This window comes from Panthera leo, chromosome E1 (genome assembly GCF_018350215.1).
Source record: "Panthera leo isolate Ple1 chromosome E1, P.leo_Ple1_pat1.1, whole genome shotgun sequence".
Classification (NCBI taxonomy): Eukaryota; Metazoa; Chordata; class Mammalia; order Carnivora; family Felidae; genus Panthera; species Panthera leo.
Genome location: NC_056692.1, coordinates 23,570,482 through 23,585,417, shown reverse-complemented (window position 1 = coordinate 23,585,417; position 14,936 = coordinate 23,570,482). Strand labels below are relative to the sequence as shown.

Here is a 14,936-nt window from a genome sequence, read left to right as displayed (position 1 = left end):
ACTGACTGAGCCAGCCAGGCGCCCCAGCATATCATGTAGGAAGCTTTAAAAAATTCTCATGCCTGGGTATCAACTCAGACTATTTTTTAAATTTTTTTTTTTTTCAACGTTTTTTATTTATTTTTGGGACAGAGAGACAGAGCATGAACGGGGGAGGGGCAGAGAGAGAGGGAGACACAGAATCGGAAACAGGCTCCAGGCTCCGAGCCATCAGCCCAGAGCCTGACGCGGGGCTCGAACTCACGGACCGCGAGATCGTGACCTGGCTGAAGTCGGAAGCTTAACCGACTGCGCCACCCAGGCGCCCCTCAACTCAGACTATTAATTCAGAATCTCTGAGGATTAGTGCTAGAACATTTTTTTTTTTTAAATATCTTTAAGGCAGTTCTGTTACATAGTGAGAGTTAAGAATCATTAATATCTGATCAACATTTATATGATAATTCCTTTTTTTTAAGTAGTATAGTAATTACAGCATGAATATTAATGGGTCATTTTCTGGAACTGGATAGGAACTATATGTTAAACACAACCGTGATCATAAGGTTGTTAAACATTTTTATGGAAAAAGTCAACCCGTATTGTGCATGGTAGTGGACACAGAAGACATTTAGCTCTGTATGATGGTGAGAATGAAACTATAATGATTTTTAAGTGAATGTTCACTTTGATGTTACTGTTTTAAATATTGAAGTTACCTAGGCTGAGCAGAAAGAGTCCCTGTACTTTTTCTTCTACACTGCAGTTTGTTCAGCAAATAAGAATTATGATCTGATAATTACAACATTTTTATAGAAATGTTTATAATACTCATATGTATTCTTTTTTGTAAAAGTACCTGATGATTATTGTGCTTTGTATCCTAGTTGATAGAATTTTATAGGGCTTGACACTCTGTGCCATTATAGGGTGCAGGTCAGCCAGTCATGGGTTAAATGTTTTTGTGATCATAATGTGACATTTTTTTTCACTTTCTGTTACACTTTTTCAAGTGATTGTGGTGTTTTGAGGATGTCACTCTTAATAGTTAAGTAATAGGCTTATCTTTTATTATTAGATATTTAGTTTTTTAAATCATCATACATAATTCTCTGGTGCATTTGTGAATAAAGCTTTATATATATTTAGAATTTTTTAATGTTTATTTATTTTGAGAGAGAGAGTGAGCGAGGGAGGGTCAGGGAGAGAGAGAGAGAGAGACAGAGAGAGAATCCCAAACAGGCTCCCTGCTGTCAGCGCGGAGCCCAGTGCAGGGCTCGAGCTCACAAACCGTGAGATCATGATCTGAGCCAAAATCAAGAGTCGGAAGTTTAGGGGTGCCTGGGTGGCTCCGTCGGTTGGGTGTCTGACTTCGTCCCAGGTCATGATCTCACTGTCCATGAGTTCGAGCCCCATGTCAGGCTCTGTGCTGACAGCTCGGAGCCCGGAGCGTGCTTCGGATTCTGTGTCTCCCTCTCTCTCTGCCCCTCCCCCGCTCATGCTCTGTCTCTCTCTCTGTCAAAAATAAATAAACATTAAAAAAAAAATTTTTTTTAAGAGTCGGAAGTTTAATCGACAGAGCCACTCACGTGTCCCATAGAATTTTTTTAAGGTGGATTCCCAGAAGTGGAGTTAGTAGGTCAAAGAATATGATCATTAAAAATGCTTGACATGTGCTGCCAGATTGCTTTCCAAAAAATGGTTGTATCAATTTATATTCCTTGCCTGTTTAACCTCATTGAGAACTGTGGGTTTGCAAAAATAACTCACAATCAGATTTCCATTGCCCTTTTTATAGACAATAATTGGTCATATTCTTGTAGCTACAGTAGTGGGTTCCTGTGTCTGAATGCCTGGGTTTTCAATAGCAGGTCAATAGGATTTTGACCTTTACTCATAGTAGAACTTGACTCATGTAAATTCTGTTCTCAGCTGGTAAACACAGGTCAGTTTAGCTTGATTATTCTTTTAACTGTACGTGTAGAGCTGAGAGGAGGCTCTGTTGCTTCTGAGAAAAAAGCAGCATGTGCAATGTGATTTCAGAGTTTTCAACTACCATTATAGTGAGTGTATGTGACCTTCATATCGTAGGCAGAGGGTTTTTCCATCAAATTTAAAATTTTTACTCCAAATTTTTCTGTACTATCCCTGCAGGGTTTTTTTTTTGCTTTTGGTTTTGGGAGTTTTTTGGTAGTGAAAATAATCTGTGGCTGCCCATCAAATCAGCACCTGGAATTTGTGGATAAGAGTGTCTCCTATAAGGGAAGAGATGGAGCTGAAAAGAGACTCAATTTCAATAACGATCTTAACTGAAAGCCTGTATCTATAGTGGAAAAGTACGCAGAATTAGTTTAGTTACTGATCAGCTCATCTAATCAGTAGTTACTAATTCATCTAATCACCTGGTTTTGGTGTAGTTCTTCTGATGGAAATGACCAAGTAGCAGTTCCTGGCACTTCCAACCTACCACTTAATTGTTCGTAGGTTTTACTCCCCATCCTCTTCACTGATACTTCTTTTTATTAGAAATTTGGTCATTAGTGATCCTCAGAGTTAACTACCTGAGGATCAGGAACCTGTATACACAGGATGCTATGACCATTTACTTGGATGATAATTCTCAAAATATAACTTCATTAGAAAGAGAGCACACATTTTTTCTAGGCTAACCTACCTCTTCTACATGCACTTCCCTTGTTTTCCTGTGGTAGTTCATACCAAAATTCTGCCCAACATTGTTCCTAAGAATGCATGATCTGCCTTTAATTGTCTTTCCCATTACTGCCAGCAGTCCCTGCCCCTGTACAGATTAACAGACTGAGGTGCGGAGGTCACCTGGGTGCTCAGTAATGCAGATGACCTTCAATTCTCCAGTGATAACCGCATCCCTGTGTGATAGTCACTGTGATGCTGTTATCATTATGATTAATGTTTTGCATTCTTGGCTTTCCTGTTTGCTTCCTGTCATGGGTAAATTAGTCATGTGAGGTTAGGCATAGTATCCTTCCATTTGACTTCTAGTAAAAGAAACACAGACTCTAACTTAGAGATTTTTATATTCTCTATGGCATGGTTGTGTTTTATTTTCTCTGTAGTAATGGAACGGCGGTATCCCAAGGAAGTCCAAGACCTTTATGAAACAATGAGGCGATTTGCAAGGATAGTGGGGCCAGTGGAACATGACAAGTTCATTGAAAGCCATGCATGTAGGTGCTTTTTGAACTTTGTGCAAGTATTTGTGTGTTTGTGTATGTGTGTGTTTATATAAATAGAGATAATGGTATGTTTTAGGTGAAGTTCTATGAATAAATAATAAATAAATGAATATTTTTATCTTTTCTTCCCCTTTATTACCTTGAAATGACTTGGGGGTGGGACAAAAGAGGTTAAAAGCCTGGAAGCTTTCTTTTTTCCCCAGATAAACAGTAGTTTTATAGTCTCTCCCCTGACTTTTTATTATGGGAGTTTTCAAATATATATAAAAGTAGGTCTGACAGTGTAATGAACCCCCATGTATCCATCACTCAGCTTCAGCAATTAACACATCCAGTTTCATTTCTATTACCCCCTCTTCTCCCGTGCTCAACTGGATTATTTTGAAGCAAATCCAAGACATCATATCATTTTATTCATAAATACGTTAGCATTAAGAGTAGTTTTTAAAATGGGGACAAGATTTGGATGACTCATGGAGGTAGTACTTCCATCATTCTCTCTCTCTTTTTTAATGTATTTATTTTTAATGTTTATTTGGTCTTGAGAGAGAGAGAGAGAGAGAGAGAGAGAGAGAGACACAGAGCATGAGCAGGGGAGGGTCAGAGAGAGAGGGAGACACACAACCCGAAGTAGGCTCCAGGCTCTGAGCTGTCAGCACAGAGCCCAGTGCGGGGCTCGAACCCGTAAGCTATAAGATCATGACCTGAGCTGAAGTCTGATGCTTAACCGACTGAACCACCCAGGTACCCCTCCCCTCCCCCTCTCTTTCCCTTTTTTAATTAAAAACAATATTTTTTTTTATTTCCTTAAGTAATCTCTGTGCCCAACATGGGGCTCGAACTCACAACCCTGAGCTCAAGAGTGTCATGCTCTACCGACCGAGCCAACCCAGTACTTCCATCATTCTCTTGCCTATCTTTCTGAGAGACCTTTGCCCAGTTACTATTTGATTTTTCACTATAAAAAAATTGAAGTTGTTAAGGCAGTAAGGCCTACACTTTAAAATAATCTGGACTGGGCAGCTTAGTCTGTATGTTTCATTGTGAGATTTATGTATTTGACCCTCAAATTTAGGGAAAATGCTTTACCAAGACTCTTATCCTGTTCTCATCATGCAATTATTTGTTGCATGGCATTATAGGCATTTATCTGAGCCTGGGTGGTTGTCCTCATCAAACACCCTGTTTGGTTGGCATTCTTTGTGTGGTTTGCACTAGGTGACTGATCCTTTACTTCCTGTCCCAGTTTGTGCCATCCCTGGTTCATGTGTCACTCCAAAGAACTACACCCCATGAATTGTCTGGGCTCTTCCTTCATCCTCTGTTTCAAAGCACCCAAATTTGAATGTTCTATCACATAATAACGCAAGCAATACAACCTGATCTGTCCACTCAGAGGAAGCAGAAATCTTTGGTTTATGGAAAACAATGCTCTTTTGTTCCTATAGGAGAAAAGCTGTAAAGAAGCTATCTGGGACTTGAGCACAGAGCTTTTGTCCTTTGCTTATAAAAGGGCCACATCAAGTAATAGCAGAGATAGCTTTTATAAATTTGGATAGATAAATAGAGGATAAACAGAGCAAGGAAACTTAGTTGTTTAAAAAAATTAATTCGTTACTTCTGTAGCTAATGAATTCAGCCAGTTCATTGTACCACCTTCTGGGAGACGTTTCCAGCTGCTTTCTCCAGCTGGAAATGGTAGCCAAAAGATAGCTAGAGTAGGTTTTTCTGAGCTCTTGGGTAACATTTCTTTTTTTTTTTTTTAAGTTTATTTATTTATTTTGAGGGAGAGAGAGTGTGAGTAGGGGAGGGGAGAGAGAGAGGGAGAGGGAATCCCAAGCAGGCTCCACACTGTCAGCACAGAGCCTGATATGGAGCTCAAACTCATGAACCATGAGATCACGACCTGAGCTGAAATCAAGAGTTGGATGCTTAACCAACTGAGCCACCCAGGCACCCCTCTTGGGTAAAATTTCTAATGAAATGTCATCATTATATAGGATTTCCCAAATGTAATTGCCCAGTCTTTTATATAAGACAGAATTACTGAAAATACTCAAAAGCAGAAGTATTCCTCTTAATGTTGATTTTGGCTTTCCAATTTTTCTCCTTCATTCTTTTTGGGATAAACAGTGGAATTTGAACTCCGAAGGGAGATCAAGAGGCTCCAGGAATACAGAACAGCAGGCATTACCAATTTTTGTAGTAAGTATGCTTAAGTTACACATTATATCAGTGGGCAAGTGTCTTCTTAGAATTTTTTTTTTTTTTTTTTTTTTTTTTTTGAGAAAAAGAGAGGGAAAGAAAGAATGTGAGTGGGGGAGGGGCAGAGAGAGAGAGGGAGAGTAAGAGAGAATGCCAAGCAGGCTCCATGTCCACTGCAGAGCCCAATGCAGGGCTCTATCTTACAACCATGAGATCATGACCTGAGCTGAAGTCAAGAGTCAGATGCTCAGCCAGCTAACCCACCCAGGTTTCCCTGCAAGTGTCTTCTAAACACATAAAGGAAGTCTCTGAGGCTTTGTGGATTTTTTTTTTTTTTTTTGGCTTTGTGAATTTTTTTAAAACAAGTTTTCCTTTTTTGAAATGAGTTTTTGATCTTTCCAGTAAAGTTTCATGTGTATAATCCTTATAAATACCCTTATATGGTTATCTCAGGTAAAATAAAAGTGACAACACAAAAGAGAGGTGCTGTTTTAGATGTGGGATTCTGCTATGGCCTCTAAGAAAAGGATTTTATATTCTGAATTTTAGCCTCAACCTTTTAAAATTTTGTGAATGCATGGTCTGATCATTTGTATTAACCAAGCTTCAAATGGTTCTACATGCTTGCATCCCAGTTCTTTGAGGTGGTAATAATACTTATATTAATAGCAGCCAACATCTTTCACCATGCACCAGGCCCTACACTATGATTCTTATAACAGACTTATGAGATCGGCACTGTTATTTCCATGTAATGAAGAAACAGATTTAAAGTGGTTAAAGATGGGAATGCAAGCTGGTGCAGCCACTCTGGAAAACAGTATGGAAGTTCCTCAAAAAACTAAAAATAGAACTACCCTACAACCCAGCAATTTGCACTACTAGGCATTTATCCACGGGATACAGGTGTACTGTTTTGAAGGGACACATGCACCCCCATGTTTATAGCAGCACTATCAACAACAGCCAAAGTATGGAAAGAGCCCAAATGTCCATCGATGGATGAATGGATAAAGAAGATGTGGTGTGTGTGTATATATATATATATATGTATGTATATACACATACATACAATGGAGTATTACTTGGCAATCAAAAAGAATGAAATCTTGCCATTTGCAACTACGTGGATGGAACTGGAGGGTATTATGCTAAGTGAAATTAGAGAAAGACAAATCATATGACTTCACTCATATGAGGACTTTAAGAAACAAAACAGATGAACATAAGGGGAGGGAAGAAAATAATATGAAAACGGGAGGGGGACAAAACAGAAGAGACTCATAAATATGGAGAACAAACGGGGTTACTGGAGGGGTTGTGGGAGGGGGGATGGTCTAAATGGGTAAGGGGCACAAAGGAATCTACTCCTGAAATCATTGTTGCACTATATGCTAACTAATTTGAATGTAAATTTTAAAAAATAAAAAATAATAAAATAATAAAGTGGTTAAAGAGGTAGTTGTAGTAGACCCAGGTCATAAGAGAAGGCAGTGGATTACAGTAGTTAAAAGCTTAAGGTCTAGACTTGGGCCAGTTGGGTTTGGATTCTGGCTCTCTTGTTTACCAGATTTGTAACTCTGTTTAGATTTCAGTTTTCCAAGTCTCTTAGAGCTAATAAGGTTAAATTAAAATAATGCATAAACACATAGCACAGTACCTGGCTCAAATGCTCAATAAATGGCAGTTTCTGTTGTTTTATTGGAAAGATCTTTAACATTCCCTCCTTCCTGTTGGTTGAAAGCTACTGCCCACTTCCCATAAGAAGTAGCCTTATTGGGTGTAAATTCAGCCTCGTGTAATGGTTCTTTATTTTTAACAACAGAAACCATTTCAAAATGGAATTTTATGTAGAGCCTAGTCTATAAATAAGATGAAAGTGAAACTACTTTGAATTCCGGTGGTACAGGTCATGTATGGAACCCAGGACCACCAGTATGTGGTGGTGTCTTTGCTCTTTACAGTAACCCCTGGAATATTTTCATGATATCCTGGGCTTTATGGAATATGGTTTGGAACTTTGGAATCTGTACAGCTTTTTTAACGTGTAGAAAACACCACACAGCTTTTGTTTGACAAGATGTACATAAGAGACACTGATACCAAGTTTTGATTACCCAATATTGATTGCCTCTGGGAAAGAAGGGAAAGAAATAGTGCTAATCAATGAGGACTTATTTTTATTTGTAATTTTAATTGGTTTTTAAAGCAGTATGCTTATAGCCCTTGTGTAACTTCGGAAAACATATAGATAGAAAAAATACAACAGGATGCAAATATGATAGTATTTTAAGTTACTCTTTGGAAGTGGGATATATGAGTGACTCTTTCTTTCTTTGTACTTCTCTGTTTTGCAGGTTTTTGCCCCCATATTTCTCTTTCTTTTTTTCTTTAAGATTTTATTTTTAAGTAATCTCTACACCTGACATGGGGCTGGAACTTACAGCCCCAAGGTCAAGAGTTGCGTGTTCCACCGAGTGAGCCAGCCAGGTGCCCCTGCCCCCAAACTTCTTTCCATTTCTTTCCTTTCCTTTTCTTTTCTTTTTCTTCTCTTTTCTTTTTTTCTTTTCTTCGCTTTTTTCTTTCCTTTCCTTTTATTTTCTTTTCCTTTTTTTAATGTTTATTTATTGATTTTGAGAGAGACAGAGTGTGAGTGGAGAAGGGACATAGAGAGAGACGCAGAATCCAAAGCAGGCTCAAGACTCTGAGCTGTCAGCACAGAGCCCAGTGTGGGACTCAAACCTATAAACCAAAAGATCATGACCTGAGCTAAAGTCAGACACTTAACCAGTTGAGCCACCCAGGCACCCCCCTGTCCACAGATTTCTTAAAGCTAGAAAAAGAATAAAAATATTAATCATTTCTTGTCAAAAAAGGGATTTCAAACTGAGGGAACTCACGTTGCCCTTAGAACAATAATTGTGGAAGCAGTTTTGCAAAGGAAACCAAATAAAGGCAAACTGCTTGCTGGTCAGTTTGGAAGCCCTTCAGTTAGTTCTGCATTGTCATTGCAATTATGTGTCATCTACACCTTCAGGTGCCAGAACCTATGATCACCTCAAGAAGACACGAGAGGAGGAGCGCCTTAAACGCACCATGCTCTCCGAAGTTCTCCAGTACATCCAGGACAGTAGTGCTTGCCAGCAGTGGCTCCGCCGGCAAGCTGACATGTGAGTAATTAGTCCAGGAAGAAGGAGCATCTTCTTGGATGCTTTGGCTTTTACTTGTAGTTTCAGACATTTCCGTGGGTACCCCACCCACATGGCAGAAGAGTAATAATTGGGTAGCTAGAAAAACTCAGAAAATTTTAGCAGTCTATCTCAGAACTGTGGTACTGACTGTTTTGAGGAACATAGCTGCCCCCCCCCTACTTTGCTACTTTGATCTTATTTTTAAAAATTAGAAAATTACTCCATCCATGCCTCCTCTCTCCCCCATATCTACTGGAATGATTTCCATTGGTGAATCATGTCCTTGTCCTTTCCCTGTGATTGGTCTCCATTATGTTCCAGACTAAGAGGTCTTCTTAACAAATCCAAGTAATTTCTTACACCCCACGGAACAGATTTCCCTTAGTACAGTATTTTCCCTGTTTAGTATAGTAGGATATCCTGTAAAACAGTGAAGTCTGTCTCATTACATCCCTTTAAAGTAATCAACCTAATAAATGGCACCCAGCCCACATGGGCTTTTGGAAATTGCCGTCTTTGGTGTGACATTAGTTAAATTCCTCTTCTTTGTTCTAGTGATTCTGGCCTGAGCCCTTCTATTCCGATGGCTTCGAATTCAGGTAATTATTTTTCCAGGCTGGAGCAAGACTTGATTGTGAAGTTTTCATTCTAGGGATTCACCCAGTAGTCCCTTCCCCCTTTCTGTGAGCAGTGTGCTTAGGCAGAGGAATGGTAAGTGTTATCGCAGTTTGTAAACATTAGCAAGTTTCAGTCTTTTAAGGGTTTGAGTACAGAGACAAGGGAAGAAAGAGCTCCAGAGAGGTGTTTTCTTTATTTTACCAATGCTCATGAGCAGTTCATTTGCTGCAGTTGTACCTACCACAGCTTTTGAGATTTGTCCCACAGTGGGTAAATTAAAGGCTTTGTATCCTGAGCAGAAATTCAAGGATTTCTTAATAATTTGGAGACTTGAGGTATTTGTTTGTTATCTTTACCTCTTTGGGTGTGTCCTCTATTTTGGGGTTAGTTGACAGAGCAAGATTAAACCATATGATAATCTGGTAATCCTTTGTTCTTGGTAATCAGTGAATGGTAATTTGGAGTGGAATAAGTTCTAGACTTCTGATCCAAAATTGTGGTGTTTGTTTGCCAGTTCTCTTGGTGGTTATTCTCACCCATGCTCCATATGCTATATTTGCCACTTTCCCTTATTAGAGCACACAGACCATGCTACTGTGGAGCCTGAGCTGGTCAGAAAGATGATGCACCTGCACTTTTACCACGCTTGAAACAGTAGACCTTTGATCCCATTTAAAGTCTCTCAGGTTCAGGGTCTAGACCAGGCTCAGAGAAGGCTACTTTAGGAATACTTTTTAAAAAATTTATTCCTTTGTTTCAGGTGATTATTTCTTAATACTTAGAAAAGAGAGCCTTTTAGAGAGTAGTCAGGACAGCTGAATCCAACTTTTATTTTACAAATTTCATACTTCTAATCCTGTCCCCTGAATCTACATACAGAAATACAAACAGCAATAATGTGACACGATAATAACTAATAATTTGGCATTTGTGTTTTCTGAAGCATTTATTCTGTACTGATTTATTCTTTGTTGCTTCCAAGGCTGGTGTTAGCCTTTCTCACCCCCTATTTTAGGTTGAGGAGACTCCTTGCTCCTCTTCATGTTCTCAGTTGGTCCTAAGGCAGTGCAAAGTAGAAAGTCTGGATCATTAATTACAACCTAGCCTCTGGTAACTTTGTTGAGGTACTAAATGATTTTAGTCTCCCTTTTTTAGTGTTTAGGGTAAGTCTAGACCTGTTGGTTATGGAGAACCCCTTATCCCATTGTTGATCCTATAGAGAAGCCTGTTTTCTAGCAGAGCAGCCTATAACAGTCCCTCCTCTCTCTCCCCACCTCTTAAAAGTCAACACCAATAAAACTTTTCTTTTGCCTAACCCAGCCCATCTATCTCCCCACTAATCCCAAATATACATTCAAAACAAAACCAAAAACTTTTGTCCATCAAACTTCCCATCCTGAGCAGTGACCTCATACTTGGGTTTCTTTCCCCATGTGTGAGTTCACCTCAGCTTCTAGTTTGCCATATAATGGCTCATTGTTCCTCTGTGTGTATCTTTCAGGTAAACAGGACTACTTTGGAAGGAACAGATATTCCCTCACATAATAAATAAGAAGGGCCTTTTGCTGGCCTAACAGTCTGCCTTTGATCTGAAGGCAAATGGTACTTGGTTAATTACCATGTTTGCCTTGTACTCCTGGCAGAGTAGTGAGGATTAGGAAATGTCTCTCCTGCAGAGTTGTTATTTCCATTCATCAGCTGTCAAGTGAGGCAGCATATGACCTTTTTTAACTGGATAACATCTGGGCTTTAGATTTTAGAATCTCCTACTGGGTTAGGAAGAATAGTCATATTTGATGTTTAGGTATATGTAATTGTGTATTTTAGCAGAGCAAAGGGCATGTGAATTACCAATTATTTTCAGGTGAACGTTGGGGTGCCTGTGTTGCACACCAGACTGAGGCTGGAGGTATTGGGGAGAGATTTCTTACAGCTGGACATAGTGATCTTGTACCTAAGTGGCCTGGCTGTAGTGGACTTTGCTACTTTACACTTGAGGAATTGGCACTCCTATAAAATATATACCTTTTTTCTGTGTCTGTAGGTAGACGAAGTGCACCACCCTTGAACCTCACTGGCCTCCCTGGCACAGAGAAGCTGAATGAAAAAGAAAAGGAGGTAACAAAAAGAAGGGAGCTAAAGGAAAGAGAGTAGAGTTGATTATTCATTGAATTGTCATTAAAACACATTATAGGATCCAACCCGTTTGGCTCTGCTCATGTGACATACATGTATAGCTGTAGTCTGTCCTACAATTTAAAGAGCTGAAGAGCTAATCTCAGCAAGTTTCAGAGAATTCCTTTCCTTAGCACCCTACCATTCGAAGACCATATGATATATAAATCTAATCAATGCAGCCATCATTTATTGAGGATTACCATGTACCAGATACTTTACTAAGTGCTTCATGTGAATGAAATTAATTTTTTATAAATCTAAAATAACTCCTATATGAAAATGTTTATTTCCTATTAGAATGGTCACTTAGATAAGTCCTACACTTATTCAAATAATTGTCTCCATAGCATGTATATAAGCCGTAAAGAAAGGGCTGCATCATCATATATAATCACATACAAATTTTGATTAAAAATGCCATGTCCTACTTTTGTTTTCCACTATAATCATCAGACTCGTCTTCATATTACTTTTGGTTGTCTTAAAAATTTAAATCCAGCCTCAAAAGAGTCCTCCTCTAGTATTTTCAAAAAAAATGTGCACAGTGCTGAAGTCCATTCCAAAAGAGGAGTTCCTCTTTTGCTCCTCATGTGCTCCTCTTCCAGTTCCCAAGATCAGTCTCCCCATCTGCCACTCCAGACAAGTGAGGAAGAGTCATGGAGTAGGTAGGGGCTGTTAGTCTTTTAATTTATCCCCCAGGAACAGTAAAGATTAGTTTGGGAGTAGACAGAAGTGTTTGTTATATTTAAGTATTGCTGAAGAAGGTCACAGGCCATTCTGAGTCAAGTATTGAATGGCCTGGGGTTTCAAGCAGTTTTTATCCTTACCCACAAACGGTGACCTCACACTGCTCATTGTCATGAGATGCTGTGGCAGGTGAACTGGAATGGAGCCAGCTTTCTAGATTTTCAGCAGCTGAAATAGCCTCTTCGCAAGGTCTCTATATTTCCTCCTCCTCCAAAGTAGGAAATATAATCACAAAAGCAGGGACAACTACTTTATGCTGATACTAAAAATAATGTGATTCACACTTGGGAATCCAAGTATCTGCACCCCCGCCCCTACTGTGCCTTGTGGCTCTTCCTTGACTGGCTGTGTTGGAATGTGCTGGGCCAAGAGTTGTGTGGACCCAGGCTGCTCCTCTCGACACAAACTTGGAACTCCTTGACAAACCCAGGTGAGCCAGCTGACAGGTACTAAAGGCTCTCCCAGCATCATACTCTGGTTTTCTCTTCCTGAGTGTCTGTCGTTAGGGAGTATTCTCTCCAAGGAAGAGACTAAATGGAATGTGGTCCGGCCACCCAGCAGCTCCTATAAATAGTTGGAGGTTGATGTCACTTTTTAAATTTTATTTTGGCTATACCTACTGGATTAAATTACGAGAATGACAGATGTTAATGTTTATTAAATTTGCCGTGTCTTGCAGCTCTGTCAGATGGTGAGGTTGGTCCCAGGAGCCTATTTAGAATACAAATCTGCTCTATTGAACGAATGTAACAAGCAAGGAGGCTTGAGACTGGCACAGGCAAGAGCACTCATCAAGATAGATGTGAACAAAACGCGGAAAATCTATGATTTCCTCATCCGAGAAGGATACATCACTAAAGCCTGAGGCTCTGAGGGCTTGCAATCAGAAATCACAAGTTTGGAATGTGTGGGCCAAAGGACAGTACGGGCATTCTGGAGAGTTTCATTTCTGAGCTGAATTCTCATTGTAAAAAGAGGGGAAGGACAAAGGAAACCTTAAGTTGTATTAATACCTACTTTTTTCTCTGCCCTGCTTTAAAACACTCCTGTTGTTGGTATTGTGCTGCAGAGTTATGTGCTAGATAAGCTATTATTAAATGTGAGTGGGCATTTATTCCTAACACCTCTTGTAGCTAAAACAAGAACCATAGTACCTCACATCAGAGTGTTGGTAGAAATAGAAATGAACCAGTCTTTAGTCCCAGGAGTCCAGCTCAGATCTTTGTACTTGGGAGGTTGGTTTTCTGATTATCTGTTTCACCTTCAAACATTACAGAAAGATTTAAAATAAAGAGAAAGGTTATGGAGCATGAGAAAGCTTTCTCTTCTGAAGATTTCTTAAGCTGACATCTTCTGTTTATGAGCAAAGGGAAGGAAAATTTCCCCGTGATGGTCTTGTCCCAAACTACATCTTTCCCTTTAATGTCTGGCTTTGTACATTGCTGTCTGACTGTCTAATCTGCAGTAGACTTTTGAGGAGGTGGCACCGGATGTTAAAATGTCTCTGTTATTTTTAGAATTAATGGATTAAAATGTTTTGCTACTTAATTTGTGGGTGTGTCAAATATTCTGGTAACTAAAGCACACTTAGGGTGTTGAATGCCTGCCTCATCACGCTGCACTGTCTCTGCTAACATGTGTGTCCCGGAGTCACCCTGGTCTTACTGTGGGTTTCCCAGGATACCAAGCCCTTGAGGATGGAGATGACACAACTAACCTCAGCATTTGCTTGGATTGAGACCTGAGCCCTGATTTCTCAATGGTGACAGGCTAGCCTGCAATAAAAGCTACTTTTAAAACAAAAGTAAAGCAGTTTCATATATGAGACTCACTAGATATGAGGGTGAGTAGCCCCACCATATGTGAAACGATCCTCAAACCTTCCTACAAAATAAGCCAAACGCAGAGTCATGGTTATTCCATTTCTGCTAGAAGCAAAGCTGTATATAGAAAGAATTTCAGAATCTGCACAAATAGCCTTCAGTAGCTCACTGATTCCTTAGTTCTTTCAGCGTTCAACATGTCTAATTAAAATATATACTTTGGTGGAAGTATTTGCTCAAACTTTTTGACTGATACAAATATGCATGCAGCTTGCTGATAGACTTATCTAGGGGGTTATAAATGAAAAGGAAACTCTTGGGGCACCTGGGTGGCTCAGTCGGTTAGGCGGCCGACTTCGGCTCGGGTCATGGTCTCGCGGTCCATGGGTTCGAGCCCCGTATCGGGCTCTGTGCTGACAGCTCAGAGCCTGCAGCCTGTTTCAGATTCTGTGTCTCCCTCTCTCTGACCCTCCCCCGTTCATGCTCTGTCTCAAAAATAAATAAACGTTAAAAAAAAAAAAAAAAAAGGAAACTCTTAGGATCAGAGGAAATTGGAATAAAAGACTTCAATCTGAAAAAGGGTGGCTTGTGGAAATGCTCCCTTTTTTTTGCATTGTCATATCTCTTAGAAAATGTACGCTTCTACCACCATCACCCCTACTTGGTTATAAAGGGATTGCCTCTTGTTCCTGAAAACTAATTCCTCTTCTAAAGTGGGGGGGTGCATTAGACATGGATGTCAAGTGATGTCTGTTGTAGTCCCAAGAGTCCTTAGTCTTGATTAAGGAAGGCTTCCTGAGAGAGGTGAGCTCTTGAAGCAATGAAACAATCGAGAAGAGAGAGAAAACGGCAGATGGAAGTGGGAGACTGTTCCAGACATGGTGGGTGGAGGACGATGTGGAGGCAGCAGTAGGAGTGAGGGAGATAGTACCAAGAGGTGTAGTTGGCTAGGACATGGGGGCAGCTGTAGTAGTTAGGAG

At 39.9% G+C, this 14,936-nt stretch overlaps 1 protein-coding gene across 5 annotated transcripts in view; it reads left to right on the top strand.

The window, feature by feature from the left end:
- Positions 1 to 13,681, top strand: part of TADA2A (transcriptional adaptor 2A) — a 52,390-nt gene extending 38,709 nt beyond the window's left edge. For 4 of the 5 annotated variants that reach the window (XM_042915764.1, XM_042915766.1, XM_042915763.1 and 1 more), the window contains 6 exons: positions 3,075 to 3,185; positions 5,328 to 5,399; positions 8,437 to 8,569; positions 9,146 to 9,189; positions 11,253 to 11,326; positions 12,813 to 13,681. In XM_042915764.1, coding sequence (XP_042771698.1) covers positions 3,075 to 3,185; positions 5,328 to 5,399; positions 8,437 to 8,569; positions 9,146 to 9,189; positions 11,253 to 11,326; positions 12,813 to 12,998 — 620 coding nt within the window. In that variant the 3' untranslated portion in view covers positions 12,999 to 13,681. The remainder of the gene's footprint in view (positions 1 to 3,074; positions 3,186 to 5,327; positions 5,400 to 8,436; positions 8,570 to 9,145; positions 9,190 to 11,252; positions 11,327 to 12,812) is intronic. The other variant, XM_042915767.1, reaches the window with a different exon arrangement.
- Positions 13,682 to 14,936: the final 1,255 nt, after the last annotated feature.